This window comes from Mastigoproctus giganteus, chromosome 8 (genome assembly GCF_048544385.1).
Source record: "Mastigoproctus giganteus isolate SK-2022 chromosome 8, ASM4854438v1, whole genome shotgun sequence".
Lineage (NCBI taxonomy): Eukaryota > Metazoa > Arthropoda > Arachnida > Uropygi > Thelyphonidae > Mastigoproctus > Mastigoproctus giganteus.
In genome coordinates, this window is record NC_143582.1 from 18,714,397 (window position 1) to 18,737,013 (window position 22,617).

Consider the following 22,617-nt stretch of genomic DNA (forward strand, 5'->3'; position numbering starts at 1 on the left):
AGTGTAGTAGCATTAGCATTAGTAGAGGCATTTGATGCAAGAAAGCAAGCTTATGCAGCATCAGCCAAAAAAAAAAAAAAAAAACCCCACTTCCACTTCACCCCTCTGTTCGTTCAAAATACCTGTCCAGCTGAGCCTTAAACTTATTTAGGCTATCAACCTCCACCACAAAGGATGGGAGTCTGTTCCACCAACCAACCAACCACCCGCTGGCTAAAGGCAAATTTCCGCACATCTATCCTACATCTGTCTTTCCTCAATTTGAATTTATGCCCTCTCAGGTGATTTTTCTGAGCTAGAGGAAGGATCCCATGAGCATTGAGCATGCTTAAACCATTCAAGGCTTTATACACCTCTATCAGATCACCTCGCTGGTGCCTAGTCTCCAGACACTGTAATTTGCAAAACTTAAGCCTTTCTTCGTAAGAGCACCCCTTTGTTCCATTCACTAATCTTGTTGCCCTTCTCTGTACTCGTTCCAGCAGCTCTACATCCTTCCTGAAATGAGGCCTCCAGACCTGTATACAGTACTCTAGGTGTGGCCTGACCATTGCCTTATACAATGGAATAATCACCTCCTTATCCCTGCTGGAAAAATTCCTGTATATCATTGACAATACTCCATGAGCTACCCTTGCAGCCCGTCTGCACTCGTATTCTGCACTTCCCTGAGTGAACCATGAAAATCAGCCTGTGAACACTGTCACCCAATATAGAAGAAGAGGTGAAGTGTGAAATGACCAAAAAAGAAAGCAGAATCACTTCCCTGCCCACAGATGTGGTTATGTAGTCATCATGTAGTGTCACACTCTAAGATTAGCTACTCGTAATGAGTTGTGTGATTATGGAAGTTTTGTGAGAAACTGAGGTGCAGAGTAAGTAAAGAGGGCTGTATAAGGTGATTGATGCATTACTCTTATAGAGGAAATATTCAGCCAATCTCAAATCTGTTTTGTAATTCTTATAAAATACTAATAAAAATGTTAAAATAAAATACTAATAAAAATATATATTTGTGGAAGAAAACTGCTGAATATTTAAACAGCTTTAGTTAATAAAGAATGTTGAATAATGAATAAGATGATTAATGCCATTTGGCCTTTTTAAAAATTCTGAAAAATACACAGACTTCCTTATCATCTATTGTGTTTGGCAGCAAATAAGTTAATATTAGTATTAGTGTTATAATGGCTAAATGATGCAAGGAAGCAAGTTTTTCTGCACCTGACAAAAAAAAAAAAAAAAATTCCACCATTCATACCTTTCCCATTACCAAAAAGTGCCTGTCCAATTCCACTTTGAACTTAATCAGATTATCCACCTCTACCACTAGTGCAGGCAATTCATTCCAATGATTTACAACAACTGCCCAAAAATAAATTTCATGAAATACAGCCTACAGCCTTCTGTTACCCACTCCCCCCAGTTCTGTCTTTTTTCAAGTGAAAATATATCTCACTTATTCATTTTACTGATTCCTTCAAGGCCTTATTAGTATTAACAGTGGCAACTGATGCAAGAAAACAAGCTTATACATCATCAGCCAAAAAAAAAAAAAAAAAAAAAATTGTTTTCCATTTCACCTATTCATCTCATCCAATGTTTCTTTAGTTCTCTTTCTTGAATTTATTCAAACTGTCCACTTCCACAACAATGAATGGAAGTTTGTTTCAGCAACCAACCATCTGTTGGCTGAAGGCAAACTTCTGCACATTTATTCTGCAATCATCCTTCCTCAATTTTAATTTATATTCTTTCATGTGCATAGTCTGATCAAGGAAAAGAATCCCATCAGTACAGAGTTTGTTCAAGCCATTCAAAGACTTAAATGCCTCAATCAGAGTGCCTTATAGGTACCTAGTTTCCAGATGCTGCAATTTGCAGAACTGAAGCCTTTTTTGGTAAGAGAGACTCATTTTTTTTTTTTTTTTTTTGGTAGTTGTTGGCGCATTGGCATCTGTGGCCATAATACACCTCCCAAGGTTTTTGCAGTACTTTGATCCAAGCCCGAGGCAGGATTTGAACCAACAACCTTTGGGGTGCCAGGCAAAAACTTTACCCACCCCGCTAGCCCGGTCGGCAAAGACTCACTGTTTCCCTCACCAATCTCATTGCCCTTCTCTGTACTAGTGTATTAGTGTTATAATGGCCAATTATAACACTAATACACTAGTGTTCCAGCAGCTCTACATCCTTCCCAAAATGAAGTCTCCAAACCTACATGCAGTACTCAAGATGTGGCCTAACCACTAATCACCTCATCCCTGCTAGCAAAATTCCTGCATATCATTGACAAAACCCCATGAGCTGTCCTGGCAACTTGAATGCACTGCTCAGAAACCTTCATATCAGATGGCACAATTATCCCCAGGTCCTTTTCATTTTCCACAACCATGAGTATAATACCACACAGTTAATACATTACCATGAGATTACTGCTACTCATACGCAGTATGAGTAGCATTTTTTTAATATTAAACTTCAACTGCCATTTCTCAGTCCATCTGCCTAATTTTTATAGATCTTGTTGCAGCAGCTTACCTTCATTACTGTCATTAACTACCCTGCCAACTTCTGTATCATTTGTAAACTTAGATATTAAGCCTGATATATCATCATCATCAATATCATTTATATCATTTATAAATACATTAATAAAAACAACAACAGGCCCAGCACCAATCCCTGTAGGACTCCACTAATAACATTAGTCCATGAAGAGCAGTGTCCATTGATAACCACTCTCTGTCTTCTCCCACTCAATCATCCCTTCATCCATAGTAGTAACTTCCCCTAACAACACACTGCTTGAATTTGTACAGTAGTCTTTTATGTGCAACAGTATCTAAAGCTTTCCTGAAATCAAAGTATATGATATTAAAACTATTTTTCCCATCCAATTCCTTTGTCACTACATCATAGTACCTATTCAAATAGGTCAGACAAGATCTCCCCTTAACAAACCCACATTGTGACTGCACTCTTGTCTAGACGGCCCTTCATTACTTCTTTAACCAGTGGCTCCATTATTCTCCCTTGAACAGAAATTAAACTAACAGGTCTGTAATTACTCATGTCACTCATTGATCCTCCCTTTGTGAATTGGGGATACAATTTGCACATCTCCAGTTCACAGGGACCTCCCCTGAATCCAAAGATGTTCTCATAATTACAGCTAAAAGTTTGCTTATCTCTGTGCTGCCTCCCTTAATGTAATTGGATAGATCCCATCCATCCCAGTTGCCTTCTTTTTGTTTAACTTCAACAAATTCTGCTCCACTTTCCTCTCAGTTACCACAGTCATTCAGCTCTCTGTTAGAGTTTGATAAATTTCTGGCATCCCCCTCCCTAAAGAATTCTTCATGTGCAAATGTAGATGCAAAATACCTATTCAACCTGTCAGCAACCTGAGTAGGATCATCCACAATTAAACCATACACTTCTATCAGTTCTCCCTAAGATATCTATAGTCATACTTCCATGAGAATGAACTGAAGGTCACCACTGGATGTATATTTTTTTACGAAAAAGGGGTGATGGGATGATTAAATAAACAAATACACGTTATTGTGCAATGAGAAAAATTAACACTACAGTTGTACAAGCCCTTTGTAGCCAGAAGGTCAGGGAATAGGGTACTTTGATTTTTATTAATTTTAACTTTGTAACAAAAGTAGTCATATAAAATGTATAACACAATAATGTATAGAATTGATTCTGATCTCATTTCAATCTTGGAGTATAATATAAATACAATATCAGTATTTGCCCTCTTTTTCTGTACTTCATTATGAGTGTGTGCAGTGACCTTGGGTTCATTCTCATAGCAGTAGAACTAATTGCCAAGATTTGTAGGCTGTACTTTTTAAGCTATTCTTCATGTTGTTGTTGTTGTTGTTGTTATTTTTATTTTTGGCGCAAGGGCTGCTTAGGCCATATTGCACCTATCAGTGATATGAAAGTTATCAATGGTGACTGTCATGGAAACAGTCACAGATGATCATATAGTTTTATTTGTTTAAGAAAACAGAATAACTCCAAGGGATTAGCATCATTGCCTATGATATGAGAGAGTTTTAGAGGTTCTTTTAGATTTGGAAGGAAGCTGAATGAACATTGCCGAGCATGTTTGTACAGAGTGCATTCAACAAGAATGTGCTTCACTGTTAGCTGACAGTTGCATTGAAAACACTGTGGAGGATCATTTCCTGTGAGGAGAAATAGGTGAGTAAACTGGCTGCGGCCAATTCGTGCTCTGGTTAAGATGACTTCTTCCTTTCTGTTAGTACGAAAACTAGAGGTCCATAACTGTGGTTCTGATTTTATTTCCAATAGCTTATTACCCGTTTGAGCTTGCCATAGAAGTGTCCATTTTTCCTTACATGTCCTTCGTATCATAGGTCTGTAATCAACATATGGAACGCAAGAGCCTGAAGATAATGGGTTAGATGGATGTTTTGCAGCATGGTCTGCGCATTCATTTCCTGGGATCCCAGTGTGACCTGGGATCCAGCAGAAGATGACTACTTGCTGGCGTTCATGAATAAGAATCATCTTACTTCTTATGGTTTTTATTAAAGGATTGGTTGGTGAGGAGATGTTTTGTAGGGCTACTAGTGTACTCTGCGAGTCGGTATATATTATACTTTTTTTAATGGAGCAATGAATAATATTTTCTAGGGCAAGTTTAATGGCGAATAACTCAGCTGTATAACTGCTGCATTCAGTAGGCAGAGATACAGAGATGATGTTAAAAGGGAAAACTGCTGCAGCACCTACTCCACTATCAGACTTTGATCCATCTGTGTATATTTTCATGAAATGCGGATAATTTTGTGTGTGAGAAGTATGAAGTTGTCGCACGTTAATATTTGGAAGGGATTCTTTTCCCCAGTTCAGAAAGTAATTGTCACAGGATGGATTAACCCAGGACCATGGGGGAACTGAATTGTTTGGATCTTGGAGGACTTTTTCAAGGTGCACATTCCAGCTTTCTGATAGAGCCTGCAATCTGATGCCAGTAGGTTGGACTGATCTGGGTTTATTTCTGTAGAACATTTTAAACTGTGGATCACTAAGTATAGGCCAAATTGGATGGGTAGGCATGCTTTGAATTTTAGCGGCATAATTCAAAAGTAACACCTTTCTTCTGAGGCAGAGTGGAACTTCATGGGCTTCGGCGTAGAGACTTTGTACTGGCGATGTTCTATAAGCACCTGTAGCAATTCTGAGGGCAGAATGTTGAACAGGTGCAAGCCGTACTAGCACACTCTCCCTAGCAGAGTCATACACCGGGGCTCCATAATCAAGACGAGATCTAATTAGAGTTCTATACAGGTGAAGTAAGGTGTAACGGTCAGCTCCCCATGTTGTAGAAGAAAGAACTCTGAGAATGTTCATTTTTTTCTGGCAGGTTGTCCGGAGATATTTGATATGTTCTAAAAAATTAAGTTTCCTATCAAAAATTAGACCGAGGAGGCGAATGCTACTCATAACTGAGATAGGATGATTTGTCAGGTGTAGCTCTGGGTCAGGATGCATCCCTCGTTTGTTACAAAAGTGAATGGCACTAGATTTTTGATGAGATAGTCTGTAACCATTCTGTGTCATCCATAGTTCAATATTGTTTAGTGAGATTTGTAGTTGCCTTTCAATGAAGTTCATATTCGGAGAACTGCAGGAAACAGTCAGATCATCAGCATAGAGATATGAGTTCACTGTGTTGGGAATACATTTGGTAATATGATTTATTCTCAATGCAAATAAAGTAGCACTGAGAACTGAGCCCTGTGGTACTCCTTCCTCTTGTATATAGATTTGTGAGAAGACTTCTCTATAGCGAACTTGAAAAGATCTATACTGAAGGAAGTTTTGTATGTAGCATGGTAAGTGACCTCTCAGGTCAAGGGAGTGAAGATCTTTTAAGATACCAAAACGCCAGGTGGTGTCAAAGGCCTTCTCTATGTCAAGGCAGACCATGACAAGATGTTCATTTCGAATAAATGCATTCCTTATATTTGTTTCAGCTTTAACCATAAGATCTAGGGATGAGTGATTTTTTCTGAACCCAAACTGGTTGTCAGAGATTAGATGTTTTGAATCCAGATACCATGTTAATCGGCGGTGTATAATTTTTTCTAATATTTTACTCAAGCAACTGGTAAGAGAGATGGGTCTATAATTGTGAGGGATAGAATGATCTTTCCCTGGTTTGGGAATTGCCAGTACATAGGAGTGATGCCAGCGAGAGGGGTATGAATGTTCAATGAATATACGGTTGTAATAGGTCAGGAGCAAGGATAGTGATTTATTGTCTAAGTGTTGAAGCATTATGTAATATACTCCGTCTGGACCAGCAGCACTGTTCTTTGAGGAATATATAGCTTTTTGAAGTTCAATCATAGTAAGTGTCTGATTGTATGGTAGAGAAGCAGCGGTTTTGAAGTTAAGTTTTGATTTTTCGGCTGAGGCTTTGATCTTCTGAAATGACGGATCATACGAGTTCGAGGCAGACAACTGGGAGAATACTGTCCCTAGAGTATTCGCAATTTCTGCAGGACTAGAGAGCTCCTGTCCATTCCAGTTGAATATTGGCGAGGATAATGGAGGAAATTTGCCATTTAGCTGTCTTATTTTTTTCCATATTGTTCTTACATCTGTATTTTTATTTACTGAAGTCACAAATCGGATCCAAGAGTTTTTTTTAGCTTCCTTTCTGATGTGTCGGGCTTTGGCTCTTAGTTTCTTATAATTTATAAAGTTGTTGGTAGTAGGGTATTTGCGAAATATATTCCACGCTCGGTTTTTTTCTTTTTTGGCATTCTTACATTCATCGTTCCATCAATAATTTATGGGTCTGTAGGTGACTGATTGTGATTGTGGGATGGCAATAGATGCAGCTGCTAGAATTTCTTTGGTAATATGATCAGTGGCTGTGTCAATTGGGAAGGATTCAATGATCTGTTTATCAAATGAAACATGAGAGGTATACTTGGCCCAATCTGCCTTGGTAAATTTCCATTTTATTTGGTTTTTTGCAGTTGAAGAATGTGATGTTTGGATCTTACAGATTAATGGGTAGTGGTCACTGTTTAGTGGATCATCTAGAGCTGTCCACTCAATATTAGGAAAGAGGATCGGAGAGCATATTGATAGATCTATTGCAGACACTGTTCCTGTTGGGAGATGGATGTAAGTGGGTGAACCAGTATTTAGGATGGTTAAGTTTTGTCTGTCTATGAGCATTTCAATGAGTTGCCCTCGTCCATCTGCATCGGGAGAACCCCACAATGGATGGTGTCCATTGAAGTCACCCAATAAACAGAAAGGGGTTGGTAACTGCATTATAAGATTTTCAAGTTCGTGAATAGTACACGGATGATTGGGTGGTAGATAGATCGAAACAAGAGTCAGAGTGATGCCAATTGCTATTCGGGTAGCAACGGCTTCTATAGAGGTTTGTAAAGAAATGCGTCTGCATGGGACTCGCGAATCTATGAGTATGGCTACTCCACCACGAGCATTATTTGCAATAGGTCTATCTTGTCTGAAAAGAGTATAGTTTTTTATCAAAGGAGATACCTGAGGAGTCAGATATGTCTCCTGTAGGCAGATGCCCACTGGTTTATGCTGCTTAATTATGTGTATATGTCATCAATATTGCTCCTAAAGCCTCTACAATTCCATTGGACAACGTTGTTCATTGTTTCAATTTAGATGAAGGAACTGAATCTGACTGCTTTTTGGACGTCTGTTTGGCACGGTCAATTTTAATCCTATCTCTTTTTGAGAAACTGGTCTTTGGTCTATTTCATCCTCTGGATGGATCTCCAGAATGGTTTCGGTATCATCTTGATTGGAAATTTCATTAGTATCCATAAGGGAGGAGTCAAATGTCTGTTTTCGATTAGAATCTGCGTTATCTGCTTGGACGGATCTTACGGGATCTGCATCGGCAGAAGGTGGTATCGTGACTGGTGTATTGTTAGCTCTAGTAGAAATCTGTTGCTTTGAAGGTTGAGGTACAGAACTGAGTAGGGAACGAGCCCATTCTGAAATAGAGGTATTTGGAGGTATTGATGTATCAGTCTGCACTGATACTGAATGAAACTTTTTAGCGGCTTCAGCATACGTGCATCTAGGTGTGATTAGTTGTATTTGCTTTCTTGCTTCTGGGAATGAAACTTTCTTTTCTATTTTATATTTCTGAATTTTTTTCTCATATTTCCATTGTTCGCAATTTTTAGAAAAGGCTGGATGATTACCTTTACAATTGGGGCAGAGTGGAGCCTGGGCTTTACAGTCAGCCTGGGAATGATCTTTTGAACCACAGTTAGGACATACGGAGTCTCCTCGACAAACTGTTTGTGAGTGTCCGAATTTCTGACACTTGTAACATCTTATTGGGTTCGGGATATATGGGCGAATGCGACAATGCAAATACCCTGCTTTTACGGATGAAGGTAAATTAGGTGAGCTGAATGTCAAAATTATGCTGCGAGTTGGAAGGAGTTCGCCATCTTTTTTCATCATAATTCGTTTTGCCTGTGTGACTTTCTGATCCTGCAGTTCCTGAACAATTTCTTCTTCTGATACATTCATTAGGTCCCATTCAGAAATAACACCTTTGGATGAATTAAGTGTGGCATATGGGGACACCTTAACTGGGACTCCACCAAATGAGGTGAGTCTGAGTAGAGACTCAGAGTGTTTTGAGTTGGTGGTCTCAACAAGCAGGTCACCAGATTTCAGTCGTCGTACCATTTTAGGGGAGCCAGCTACGCTCTCAAGACATTTTTGAATGAGGAATGGTGATAAACTACCCAAGGATTGGTTAGTTAGCGAATGCAGAATCAGAAAACTTGGGTTTTCCATTCGGGGAGCATCCGTCCTCAGTCTCTTTGGATTGGATAAGTCATTATTGGGTATGTGCAAATCCAATGTATTTGGATTTGCAGTCCTAATCGGTGGAAAATTGTCACAGTCCATGTTTTGCTCCTTTTGGCCCTGGGGGTTGGTTTTACCACCCAGATTTCCGGCCCCGCCACGGGGAGGCAGGAGCAGTGCCACAAGGTGACCAAGCGGCTAAGTTAGTTAGTTAGTACTATTAGAAATAAAAAACAGAAAGGTAACTTTCCTTTCTGGGCCTTTGCCTACTTCTTCTAGTGCAAAAGAGCTACACTAATTAATAAATAAAGAAAACGGTTGTTGAAACAAAATATAATCTCTCACTTGAAGGCTCTTTAGAGATAACGCTTTGAGATACGCAAAGAAATCGCTTGGTCACGGAACGCTTGGCACCCGGGGCCCTATTCTTCATGTGAACATCGATTAGCACTCCTCACCAATCTAATTCTGGAGTTCCTCAGGGTTCAGTGTTGGGTCCATTGTTGTTTTCTGTATTTATAAATGATATTGATGATGGTGTATCAGGCTTAATGTCCAAGTTTGCAGACGATACCAAGGTTGGCAGGGTTGTTAAGGACACTACTGATACTATGCTGCTGCAACAGGATCTGGAAAGGTTGAGCAGATGGGCTGAGAGGTGGCAAATGAAGTTTAACATTGACAAATGTAAAGTACTACATATGGGAAACAGTAACCCCAGATCAACGTATCAACTCTGTGGTACTACGCTGACAGTGGTAGAGAATGAAAAGGACCTGGGGGTAATTGTGCAGGCAGATATGAAGTTCTCTGAGCAGTGCAGACGAGCTGCAAGAGTAGCTCATGGTGTCTTGTCAATGATATACAGGAATTTTTCTAGCAGGGACAGGGATGTGATTATTCCCTTGTATAAGGCATTGGTCAGGCCACACCTTGAGTACTGTATACAGGTCTGGAGGCCTCATTTCAAGAAGGATGTAGAGCTGCTGCAACGAGTACAGAGAAGGGCAACAAGATTAGTGAATGGAACAAAGGGTTGCTCTTACGAAGAAAGGCTTAAGTTTTGCAAATTACAGAGCCTGGAGACTAGGCATCGGCGAGGTGATCTGATAGAGGTGTATAAGGCTTTGAATGGCTTGAGCATGCTGAATGCCGATGGGATTCTTCCTCTAGCTCAGAATAATCACCTGAGAGGGCATAAATTCAAATTGAGGAAGGACGGATGTCGGATAGATGTGCGGAAATTTTCCTTTAGCCAGCGGGCAGTTGGTTTGTGGAATAGACTCCCATCGCTTGTTGTTGAAGTTGATAGCCTAAATAAATTTAAGGCTCAGCTGGACAGGTATTTCGAATGAACGGAGGGGTGAAATGGGAGTAGTGGTTGTTTTTTTTTTTTTTTTTTTTTTTTTTTTTGGCTGATGCTGAATAAGCTTGCTTTCTTGCATCATATGCCTCTACTAATGCTAATGCTAATTGACCTTCTCTAAACCCTTCTAGAAGTTCTGTCTTTCCTTCAAATTTTCTACTTCTGTTATATTTCAATTACTTTAAAGTTTTGATTGCTTAGTAAATGCAATGGTCTTATAACTGACAACATTTTTATATAATTATAAAAAAATGCATAGAATGAACCATTAGTAGAGTGTACCTACATGTGCCTCTTCCATTTCCACCACCTCTTATGGCAACAATAAATTTTCAACTTACTTATCCTCTAGCAGCTCTATAAAACAATGCAGCAATATCTCCAGCAATCCAATAACTTCTTCCTGAGGCCGTTTGAAGTTTTCTACACTAAATGCATACAATGATACTGCTTTAATTCCCATGCGGGAACACCAAATTATGATCTAAAAAAAAAAAAAAAAACCTGTATCAACACTTCCAAAAAATAAAAAAAATTAATAATTGTTCTAGGATCAAATAATGAATCACACACTCTCTCTCTCTCTCTCTCTCTCTCTCTCTCTCTCTCTCTCTCTCTCTCTCTCTCTCTCTCTCTCTTTAAAAATATTTATCATCTACCCAGGATTATATGAGAAGAATTATCGAGTCTTCAGGTGATGGGACTGGAAAGTCATAGAAATTAATCCTCCCCTCACTCCAACAAGTGATTCTATGAATCATTATATGAAAATTAATGCTTGGAACTAAATGGCTTAAATTGTTTTAATATTGTTTTAAAAAGAAGGATTCAAAAGAAGAAGAGGAGTTTAAAATACTGATAAGAAGTTTCTAAATAACAATAAGTATGTGTAAGTAGCTCTCAACTTTTGAGTTTTTCCAAGAAATTGTTCACAGGTTGATGAGAGGAGAAGAAAGGAATAAAAATGCAGATTAGTTCTTGTTACTGCGTGGCAAATGCAAGAAACTGTTTTTATGCTAATGAGAGCACTGTAAGAAAGTGGTATCAGCAACAATGAATACATAAGCATGCATATGGGGTGTACCAGGTGTGCCCAGGCACATTCTAATGTCTCAAAAAAGTGGCTTTGCATTTTAATTTAATAGCATGATATGCTCTTTTAGTTTTAAAGTATGGATTGTTGTATTATGCAATAAGTGCCAAATTGCATAATACAGGTGTTAGAAATGTGTAAAACACCCACATTTGCTCACAGCATGCATTACCATTGGTCCTCCCCTAAACTACTAGAGAATTCTTTGACCTATATAAGCAGCTGCATCAGGTATGCCCTGTGCAGTGTCTACAGTATTTTTAATCATTGTCACATATATTTTATATTGAAATAACATAACATAACAAGCCCATGGCTTTTACATTTTAATTCAAATCGTATAATGCCTCCCTTTTAATTTTAAAATATAGATTTGTACGTTAAGATAAAAGGAGCAGACAAACTGAATTATAATAAATGTGCTGATAATAGTGCAAATACCTTGGTTAAGAGTTTAAATGAAGATATTGCTGCCACCAGTGCAGTGCATGCAATAAAATGAGTAATGGCCAATAGAAACAGACTGTGTCTTAGTTCAGGTCAATGTAATTCCTATTCAAAGTCACGGCCATGCAGGGCTATATAGTTGCCCTGGTGCAAACTTCTTTTGCTGCCCCCCCAAGGTAATTTTTCTTATACCAATTTTTTTTTTTTGTTTGTTTTTTTGGGAATTAAAAAAAAAAAAATTCCAAAATAATATAATTTTATTTTTTAAACACAAAATAACATATATTATGATACGTGAAGTAAATATGTTAAAAATGAAATAAAAAAAACAAAAATACATTTATTTTGCTTTGGCTGCAGACAATAAAATAAAATTATATATAAACTTAAAATAAAAAAAAATATAATAACAAAACATTATATAAATTTAACTTGTCTTGCTTTGGCTGTAGCAAAATCAGTCATAATATTTTTTATATCTAAAGAATCAAAAATGCCACTTTCTATAATTTATAGGAAGCCATAAGTTACAAGAGAACTTCTCTTCAGTTCCTCCTGAGCCACAGCACTCCTGCTACTTTGAGCCCTTTGTTTTGTTGCTCTAGACTGAGACGTGATTTCTGTTTAAATTGAATTTAATTTGATAATACTATATTAAACTAAGATACACCCAAATGAAATAATAATACTACTCTATTCACATGTCATGCATCCATAATATGCTATCAAGTTTCCATTATTATATACATATTGCAGTATCAAGTTTCCATTATTATATACATATTACACTATCAAGTTTCCATTATTATATACATATTACACTATCAAGTTTCCATTATTATATACATATTACACTATCAAGTTTCCATTATTATATACATATTACACTATCAAGTTTCCATTACTATATTATATACATATTATATTATCAAGTTCAAGTTTATGTTATATATACAGTACATTAAACTATACAGCTACAATCATAATGTTATAAATTAGTTCTTAGCCTTACTAAAAACAATTCTAGGAGTTATTACACTCCTATGAAACTTCAAAAGAGAATATGAAATAGTAGTATGGAAAAGATTACAAAATCTTGATGCAATTAAGACTGACAACAGTGGCTGAATTCCTTCTTATTCTGATGAATGTTATTCAACAATTTTAGAACCCAAATAAACACGTACAGTTTCCCCCACACTTTAGCATTAGCATTAGTAGAGGCATATGATGCAAGAAAGCAAGCTTATGCAGCATCAGCCAAAAAAAATAAAATAAAATAAAATAAATAAAAAATAACCACTTCCACTTCACCCCTCTGTTCGTTCGAAATACCTGTCCAGCTGAGCCTTAAACTTATTTAGGCTATCAACTTCCATGACAAGGGATGGAAGTCTGTTCCACCAACCAACCACCCGCTGGCTAAAGGCAAATTTCCTCATGTCTATCCTACATCTGTCTTTCCTCAATTTGAATTTATGCCCTCTCAGGTGATTTTTCTGAGCAAGAGGAAGAATCCCATCAGCATTGAGCATGCTCAAACCATTCAAGGCTTTATACACCTCAATCAGATCACCTCGCTGGTGCCTAGTCTCCAGACGCTGTAATTTGCAAAACTTAAGCCTTTCTTCGTAAGAGCACCCCTTTGTTCCATTCACCAATCTTGTTGCCCTTCTCTGTACTCGTTCCAGCATCCCTACATCCCTCTTGAAATGAGGCCTCCAGACCTGTAAACAGTACTCTAGGTGTGGCCTGAATGTCCTTAGTAAGAGGGTACCGAAAAACCTTTCTGTTTGGGTCATGGAAATACCTTGTTCCAGCTCTGCCCTTTCTTCTACTATTAATATAAGTAAAGAAGTGTTTGCTGCTTTCCTTGACATTCTTTGACAGAGACATCTTGTAATCTACCTTAGCCTTGTAATCTACCTACTTTGTTGTTGAATGATTTGTTATTTCTTTCATATAAATGAAGATGGGAAAACAACATGATATTCATAACATGAAATATGATGTTCAAAAAGGATGGACATCAGTGTATGGAAAGTGAGAAATGTATCTTTTGAATTTTCAAATTTGAAATAAATTTTGAAAATAGAAGTGTATAAAAGTATCTAACATATACATATATTTTTAAAATTTTGCAGAAGTATTTTTACATACAATAAACTGAAATATATGTGCATGTGCACATAAAATAGCATTCACAATTAAAATTTAATGTGTGAATGCTATTTTCAACTTGAAAAATTGGACCAGACTAACAGATTCATATCTATATTTTATGCCAAAAATGTTTTTTTTTTTAATTTTCAGAAGGATTAGTGTTTAAAAAAAATAAATTATCCGATGATACAAAAGCCTATGATAGATATAAAAGAGCCTGCAATCAAGTGCCAAAGGAGGATGGGCAAGCTAAGGTAGATTACAAGATGTTTCTGTCAAAGAATGTCAAGGAAAGCAGCAAACACTTCTTTACTTATATTAATAGTAGAAGAAAGGGCAGAGCTGGAACAAGGTATTTCCGTGACCCAAACAGAAAGGTTTTTTGGCGTGCCCTCTTACTAAGGATATATATATTTCTTGCCTCATCGTTCTTCTGTTTTTGGTGCCCCGGGCAAGGGCCCTACTAGCCCATGCCTTAATCCAGCACTGAGAAAGGGGTTGAATCACATGGTCCACTTGAAGTCAATGGTTTTACTGTTAATGATCCTGCTCATGTTGCTGATAAACTGAATAGGTAGTTTGAATCTACATTCATATGTAAAGATTCAAAATGTAGATGAGAAATTCTTTCAGGAAGGGAATACCAGAAGTATATAAAATTCTAACAAGGAGCTAAATGATTTTGTGATAACTGAGAGGAAAGTGAAAGAAAATGGTTGAAACTTAACATAAAAAGGTGCCTGGGATGGATAGAATCTATCCAATGATATTAAGAGAAGTAGCAAAAGGAGGTAAGCAAACCCTTGGCCATAATTATGAGTGTTTCTTTGGATTTGAGAGAGATCCCAATGGACTGAAGATGTGGGAATGTACTCCCAATTTATAGATTTTGGTTGATTATTTGTTATTTGGTTTTTTTTTTAGGAGCATTAGCAACAAAGGCCATATTGCTCCAGGGATATGCGGTGGTCATTCCTTGACCTTTCCGCATCCTCCATATTTGGTGGCTCGCGGGCTCGAACCCCAGTCTAATCAAGAAGCGTGTGCTATGCACTGCTGCTCCTGCCCACCTGGCTATGGAGGCGGCCCCAATTTATAGAGAGGGATCAAAAGGTGACATGAGTAATTACAGACCTGTTTGCTTAACTTCTGTTACAGGGAAAATAATGGAGTCACTGGTTAAAAAAGTAATGAAAGATCATCTAGCCAGGAATGCAATTATACTGTAGTCACAGCATGGATTTGTTAAGGGACAACCATGTTTTATCAATCTGATTGGATGATATGATGCAGTAACAAAGTAATTGGATGTATTTTGGGAAAGCTTTTAATACTGTTGTACATAAAAGACTGTATAAATTGGTGCAGTGCGGCATTAATGGTAAGTTACTGTTATTGTTAAAAGGTAGGGTAGAATGGGAGAAGGAAGAGAATGGTTATTAATGAAACTGCTCTTTGTGTACTAATGTTATTAGTGGAGTCCCCAGAGTTCAATGCTAGGCCCCCTGTTGTTTTCTATATTTATTAATGATACTGATGAAAGTATATCAGGCTTAACATTTAAGTTTCCAGATGATACAAAGCTTGGCAGGGTGGTTAATGACAATAATCGCGGTCAGCTACTGAAAAAAAATTCTGAAAAAATTAGGCAGATGGGTTGGGAAATAGCAACTGAATTTAACATTAACAAATGCAAGGTACTGCACATGGGTAGCAGTAATTCTAGATTAACACACCAACTGTGGAAAACCACACTCAGGGTGGTGAAAAATGAAAGAGACCTGAGGTTAATTGTGAAATCAGATATGAAGTTCTCCAAGCAATGCAGACAGGCTGCCAGGACAGCTCATGGGGTTATGTCAATAATATATGGGAATTTTGCTGGTAGGGATAAGAAGGTGATTAGCCCATTGTACAAGGCAATGGTCAGGATGCATCTTGAGCACTGCATACAGGAATTTGGAACAGGTGTGGCCTCATTTCAGGAAGGATGTGGATCTGTTGGAATGGGCAAAGAAAAAAGGCACCAAGAATGGTGAGGGGAACAAAAGAGGTGCTCTTACCAAGAAAGGCTTCAGTTCTGCACTTTGCACAACTGAAGCTTTTCTTGGAACTGAAGGCTATGCACCTCTGAGGTGATCCAATTGAGGCATTTAAGACCTTAAATGGATGAGAAGTTCAATACCAATAGTATTCTTCCTCTTGCTTAGATTACACATATGAGGGATATAAATTCAAATTGAGGAAGGTTGGTTGCTGCAGGATAGATGTGCAGAAATTTTCCTTCAGATAGTACGTAGTTAATTGTTGGAACAAAACTTCTATCTGTTGCTGTGGAAGTGTTTAGTTTGCATAAAATCAAGAAAGATGTAGATAAACTATTGAAGGGAATGGATAGGTGATGTGGTGTTTTTTTTTTTTTTTTTTTTTCTGATGCCATATAAGTTTGCTTTCTTGCATCATTTGCAACTACTAATACTAATAACATGTGTGAGTGAAAATGCAGTAATCTTAGACCTTATACAAACAAAATTCGAAACTTCAAAGATATGTTGGTGTCTATCAGGTATTCCCCTATTCATTACAAAATAGTCACAAAAATAGTGGTTTATTTAAGTTTGCCGAGGTTCTGTGACCTCTGAAAACTTAATTTTAGCTGAGTGGTAAATTTAAAGTACAGGATTATTTATTTATTTTGCATAAATTGAAACATGCAGAAACTACAAAAATTACAAATTTAAAATGCAGAGATTTTAAATTTGTATTTTGCTTTATACATTTTAATAATACAGATATACCTCTATAATAAAAAAGTTTTATCAAATTGCAATGCATTTTTGCTATTCATTCCTGATAAAACTAAACATGAAATTCTCTGAGCAGTGTTGAGAGGCTGCTAAGATAGCTTATGGGGTTCTGTAAATGATATACAGGAATTTTGTGAGATGGGGCAATAAGGTGATTATCCAATTTTATAAGGCAATGATTAGGTTGCAGCTTGAGTACTGCTTACAGGTCTGTAAGTTGTATTTTATGAAGGATGTAGATCTGTTGAAACGGGTACAGAGAAGAGCAACAAGCTTTTTATGGTAAAAAAAGCTTCTTGCCATAAAAGACTTTAGTTTTGCAAACTGCAGTGTCTGGACACTAGGCACCAGTGAGGAGACCTGGTTGAATTTTTTAAGGCCTTAAATAGATTGAGTAAATTAAATGCAGATGGCATCCCTACTCTTTCTCAGATAACACACATAATGTATATATATTGAAATTGATAAAGGATGGTTGCACGATAGATGTGTGGAGAACGATGTCTTGCTTTCAGCTAGAGTTAATTCCAGCCAATTGATTGTTAGAACAAACCCCTCCATGTGGTGTGGAAGTGGGTAACTTTGAATAAATTGAAGGAGCAATTGGAAAAATTATTTGGGAGGATGGAAATAATAAAGTGGTGTAGTGTTTTTTTTTTTTTTTTTTGGCTGATGCTGTGTATGCTTCTTTCCTTGCATTGCATCATTTGCCACTGCTAACAATAATACCAATATCAGGAAAAATAAAAACAAATGAGGAAATGAATTAAAAAGAAAGGGAAAAAAGTCCAGCTAAACCCAGCATCTAAATTCTTGAGTAGTCATCCTCCAAATACAAAGCAAGCCAAATGCTGTTTAATTTCAGAGTTCTATTATCTTGCAACAACTTTGTCTCATGGATTCAAATCTGTTCCATTTTTGGAAAATTTGAAGGAAATGGACAATTTTTTTGCCTGTCGCTTTCAACACAGATGGATAGCTTTCAACAATAGCTGCTTGTGGTTAATTTGCAGTCAGTTAGTAATGACCGTGAGACCAATACAGGTTTAAAGGCATTTCGATGTACACACATAGACATCATCATAACAAAATTAACCCCAGGGGCTCACATCTGGTGAGTATGGGCTTGGCACACCCAGGGTCCTGAGCTGGATATCATCATTCTTCTCTTTCTTGGTGATTCCCTTCTATTTCTCTCTCTCTCTCTCTCTCTCTCTCTCTCTTAGGGTAGCTCGGGAATTTTTTTTGGCTGGTGCAGCATAAGCCTCAGGCTTCCTTGCACCATATAGCTAATAATAATAATAATAATAATAATAATAAAACAGTTTGGTTGGGACTGCAGAACATTTTCATCTCAGTAGCTCATTTTTGTTAAACACATCTTGTTTTCTTGTGATTTTGCATGAACGAGACATATGCAAAATTATGAATATAGGTTAGTTTTAAATTGAAATTCATAATGTATAATATCAATTATACATTATGATTTTTGAAACTATAAAGTTTCAAAAATCAAAATGCAAATTACAGCCTCCATTTTCTCATATTGCATGCTGCCACTAACTTTTAATGTTAGTGGCAGCATGTGTTATTAAATTCATTATTGTGTTATTAAATACATTCACCGAATTATACTGTATATTTTTCTAAACATTTAATGTATATACTGTTGTTATTATTTATTGAAAAATAAATATTACTGTATTTTGGTTGGTTCTTGAAATAACATTTGCAAGTTTACTCAGCAGCTGTCACAGAAACTGAATTTGATGTGCAAGCATGTCATTCTTGAGTGAACATAACTGTAACTTGAATAAGAGGAAGGTACTTTCCCCACGACATGATTAATTGTTGTTCGGTATCATGTTAAACACTTGTAAGGCTACATCATATTTAGTTTCTTAAAAATATGTTCACACATTATTGGAGTATTGATTAATAATATTTATAAAACAAGCATTTATTAATAGTAAACAGCTTGCTTACTGGTTTTATTGGTCCAGCACCCTGTTTGTGCCCTTCAATTTGTTTAAGGTTCTGTTTCTCTGCATACCTTCTATTTCCATCCATTATAAAAGCCATATGCTGAGGAACTGGTCCACATTTCAAAATATTTATCATAAATAAATGAAGCCATGTTAATCTTGCTTCTTGAAGCAGAGGCATACCTAAAATAAATTATAGTTAATAAATTATTTCATATAAATTAATAACTATGACACAAATTATAAATTATAGTTTATAAATTCGATTAATAATTATTAACTTATTAATGATTATAGTTATTAAGTACACAGCTAATAAACAAATACATAGTTAATAAATACAGAGAAAATAAACAGCTAATACAAACATACAGCTGATTAGTTATATTTGAAAGACACATTTTACATAGCTCAAAGATTTGGTCATAAATAAAGAAATTTAGAATATCCAACTTTAAATTGACACTATTGATGTAATCCATGTGGAATACTCCAACAAGACATGTTCACAGATGATGAAGGGGTGGGGAAGGGAGGAGAGGGGGCAGGGAATGCCTATACATGAAAATGAGGAGGCAAAATGATCCATGTGCGATGGGCACAACAAAACTATGGCTGTAAAGCATTGCAGTTTGTTTCAATTTAAAGTAGTGTGTGCATCACTCCAAGCTGCAATGGCAATCCCAAGATATTTTGACTAAATTTTAAATAAATATTTTAATATAATATTAATACATATATAGTTTTAAAATACAATTAATTTCACATAAAATTAATTATTATTAACTTAAATTAAATTTTTCATTGTAACAAAACATTTAAAAATTATTATTTAAAATAATATAATAAATATTATTATTATTATTAATAGTCATATGGTGCAAGGAAGCCTGAGGCTTATGCTGCACAAGCCAAAAAATATTCCCAAGTTACCCTGAGAAAGAGAGAAGTAGAAAGGTATCACCAAGAAAGAGAAGAATGATGATGTCCAGCTCAGGACCCTGGGTGTGCCAAGCCCATACTCACCAGATGTGAGCCCCTGGGGTGAAATTATTATTATTAGCCATAAGGTGCAAGAAAGCCTGAGGCTTAAGATGCACCAGCCAAGAAAAAAAAAAAAAATCACATGTTACCCTGAGAGAGAGAGAGAGAGAGAGAGAGAGAGAGAGAGAGAGAGAGAGAGAGAGGAGAATCATGAAGAAAGAAGAATGATGATATCCAGCTCAGGATCATGGGTTTACCAAGCCCATACTCACCAGATGCGAGCCCCTGGTAAAATTTTTTTATAATTAACAATTTTCATTTTTGCTTAAATACTTTTAAAGAAAATGAAATCAATATATTATTTAATTGAAAAAAAAAATTAGGTAGATTCAGAAACGGGTACCCCTTTCAAAATGGCGGCGAGACGGCCGTGATTGACGCGTGTTGACTACACGCATTGTCACATGATCTCCTTAACACACGGAAACAGCCGGCATGGGTGACACGCATTGCGTGCCAGCTGTGTCACCCCCGTGACATGTACCTAACAGCACTGGAAACACGAGGCACGCTAAGGTAAATCCATTAAATTTAAAAGTTCAAGTTACAAAAATGTCACTTATTCAAATGTCACGTGACATTTTTTTTTTTTTTTTTACCTCCCAGACAATCATACGACTTCCAACAGTCCGATGCTATGGTGGTACCGGGTCGAATGGAAGTCTATCCCATCCCCGATAACCCTAATTTTAAATCTCACTTGAAAATTGCCCCCCACCACTGAGAGAAACTAATAATTTCTACTCAATTTACAAAAACAGAAGTATAATTTTTTCATTTCCTACTTTTAGCGTTCAGCAAAAACTATTAATTCACTCGAAAACAGCAAAAATGTACGATCATAATATCAATTTAGGAATTATTTACTTCGGCAAAACGGCGCTCGAAGCTTTGATGAAACGCTCTTCGGCATTAGTTCTTCCTGTAACTTTTTGTTTCTTGGTTTTTTTAAAAATTGCCATTTTTTTTTTTTTTTTTTTTTTTGATTTGGTAGTTGTTGGCGCATCGGCTTCTGTGGCCATATTGCACCTCCCAAGGTTTTTGCAGTACAGTACTTTGATCCAAGCCCGAGGCGGGAATCGAACCCGCGACCTTTGAGTTGCCGGGCAGGTACTTTACCCACTCGGCTAGCCCGGTCGGCAAAATTGCCATTCTTTTTCTTCATTTCAGCTCCGCTTTTGTGATGTCTCGTGACATAGTGCGATCTCCGAATATTTTTCCTTTTCAGCTTTTGTTTGTTTTATTTTTGAAATTTGTTGATTTGACGTTCCTTGTCTTTCGCGAAATTTCCTTTAAAAATACCTTCTTCTCTTTTCAGCTAAATTCGACTTATTGAAATGTCACGTGACATTTTGTTATCGCGAAAAATTTTATTGTGACATTTTTCGCGATAAATATGAATTTCAAAATTAAAAAATATTAATTTTTTTAAAATTTTTATTAATTTATTAAAATCACAGAGCTAAAATATTAGCTCCGTGATTGGCTGATTACTATTGCGCCATTTCCAGGCTCCGGTGGTCATTTTTAGTCAGTATTTCATTTGTGCGGGTGTCCTGTTGCTGCTGTGTAATCTCCTTTGTCACAGGTTTTTTTTTTTTGTTGTTGTTTTTTTCTTTGTTTCTCTCCGTTCAACCCTAGAGAAAATGGAACGAATCAGTGTGCAAATGTTTGGGTGTTTAAAAATTAAGGATGCAAGAGTGTAATTGAATGGTGCCGAAAAATAAATTTTATTGCGTGTGAGTACAAATGTTTTCGGTGTGAAAGGAAAATTAGATTGGCTGAGTGGAAGGATCGTTCGGATGGTTTTGAGTGGGTTTGGCGAGCGAAAGGGGCCAATCCTCATTATTGTAAAAGATCTGTGCGAAAGGGGTCGTGGTTCTCCTTCAGCAAACTTAGTATAATCGACGTACTCCTTCTAACCCATTATTGGGTTGCGAAGGTTCCCGTCGATCATATTATGAAAGAGCTTTGTGTCGGGTCCGCGACCGTGAGTGACTGGAGGAGTTTTTGAGAGAAGTGTGGGTCCAAGTGTGCCAGAGGGAAATTGGTATGATAGGAGGAGTGAATGTAATTGTTGAGATAGATGAGAGCAAGTTCAGTAAAAGGAAATATAATAGAGGAAAAAGAGTGAATGGGCAATGGATGTTTAGTGGGGTAGAGTGGGATACAGGAGAGTGTTTTTTCCGAGTCGTGGAAAATAGGAGTACAGACGTTCTCCTAGACGTCATTAAGACTTCCATTCGGCCCGGTACCACCATAGTATCGGACTGTTGGAAGTGGTATGATTGTCTGGGAGATGAAGGGTTTAAACGTCTCATTGTAAACCACTCAATTCATTTCACCGACCAGGAAACAGGGGCAAACACAAACAAAATCGGGGGAACATGGAGTGCCATTAAACGGCAACTGTCATTTAGCAAAGTCAATGATCAGTTCGACTCCTACCTACCTCGCACAGTATATGTGGCGAAGGAAACATTCCAGCAGCAGCAATCTAACGCTTGAATTTTTAAAAGCAGTAAGCTCTGTATGTGAACTAATGAGACTCGTGACAGAGAAGAAAAATGCATGGGATGCATATAAATTATCAGGCGACGCAGAAGCCTGTAGCAGATATAAGCTAGTCTGTAATCAGGTCACAAAGGAGGTTCGGCAGGCAAAGGCGGATTACGAGAAATCTTTGGCAAAAGATGCTAAGAAAAACAGCAAGGATTTCTTTACTTATATAAACTCTAAAAGGAAGGGGCTGAATATGATTGGTCCACTTGACATCGATGGTTCGACTGTTGATGATCCTGCTCAGATAGCAAACAAACTGAATGA

At 37.1% G+C, this 22,617-nt stretch overlaps 1 protein-coding gene across 1 annotated transcript in view; it reads right to left on the reverse strand.

The window, feature by feature from the left end:
- LOC150081308 (uncharacterized) overlaps window positions 1–22,617 on the reverse strand; it is a gene marked incomplete at its 3' end in the record, with an annotated part of 152,467 nt that overhangs the window by 20,474 nt on the left and 109,376 nt on the right. The window contains exons 9-10 of the mRNA XM_090380156.1: window positions 18,749–18,930; window positions 10,594–10,736 (exon numbers count right to left, since the gene is read on the reverse strand). Coding sequence (XP_090236282.1) covers window positions 10,594–10,736; window positions 18,749–18,930 — 325 coding nt within the window. The remainder of the gene's footprint in view (window positions 1–10,593; window positions 10,737–18,748; window positions 18,931–22,617) is intronic.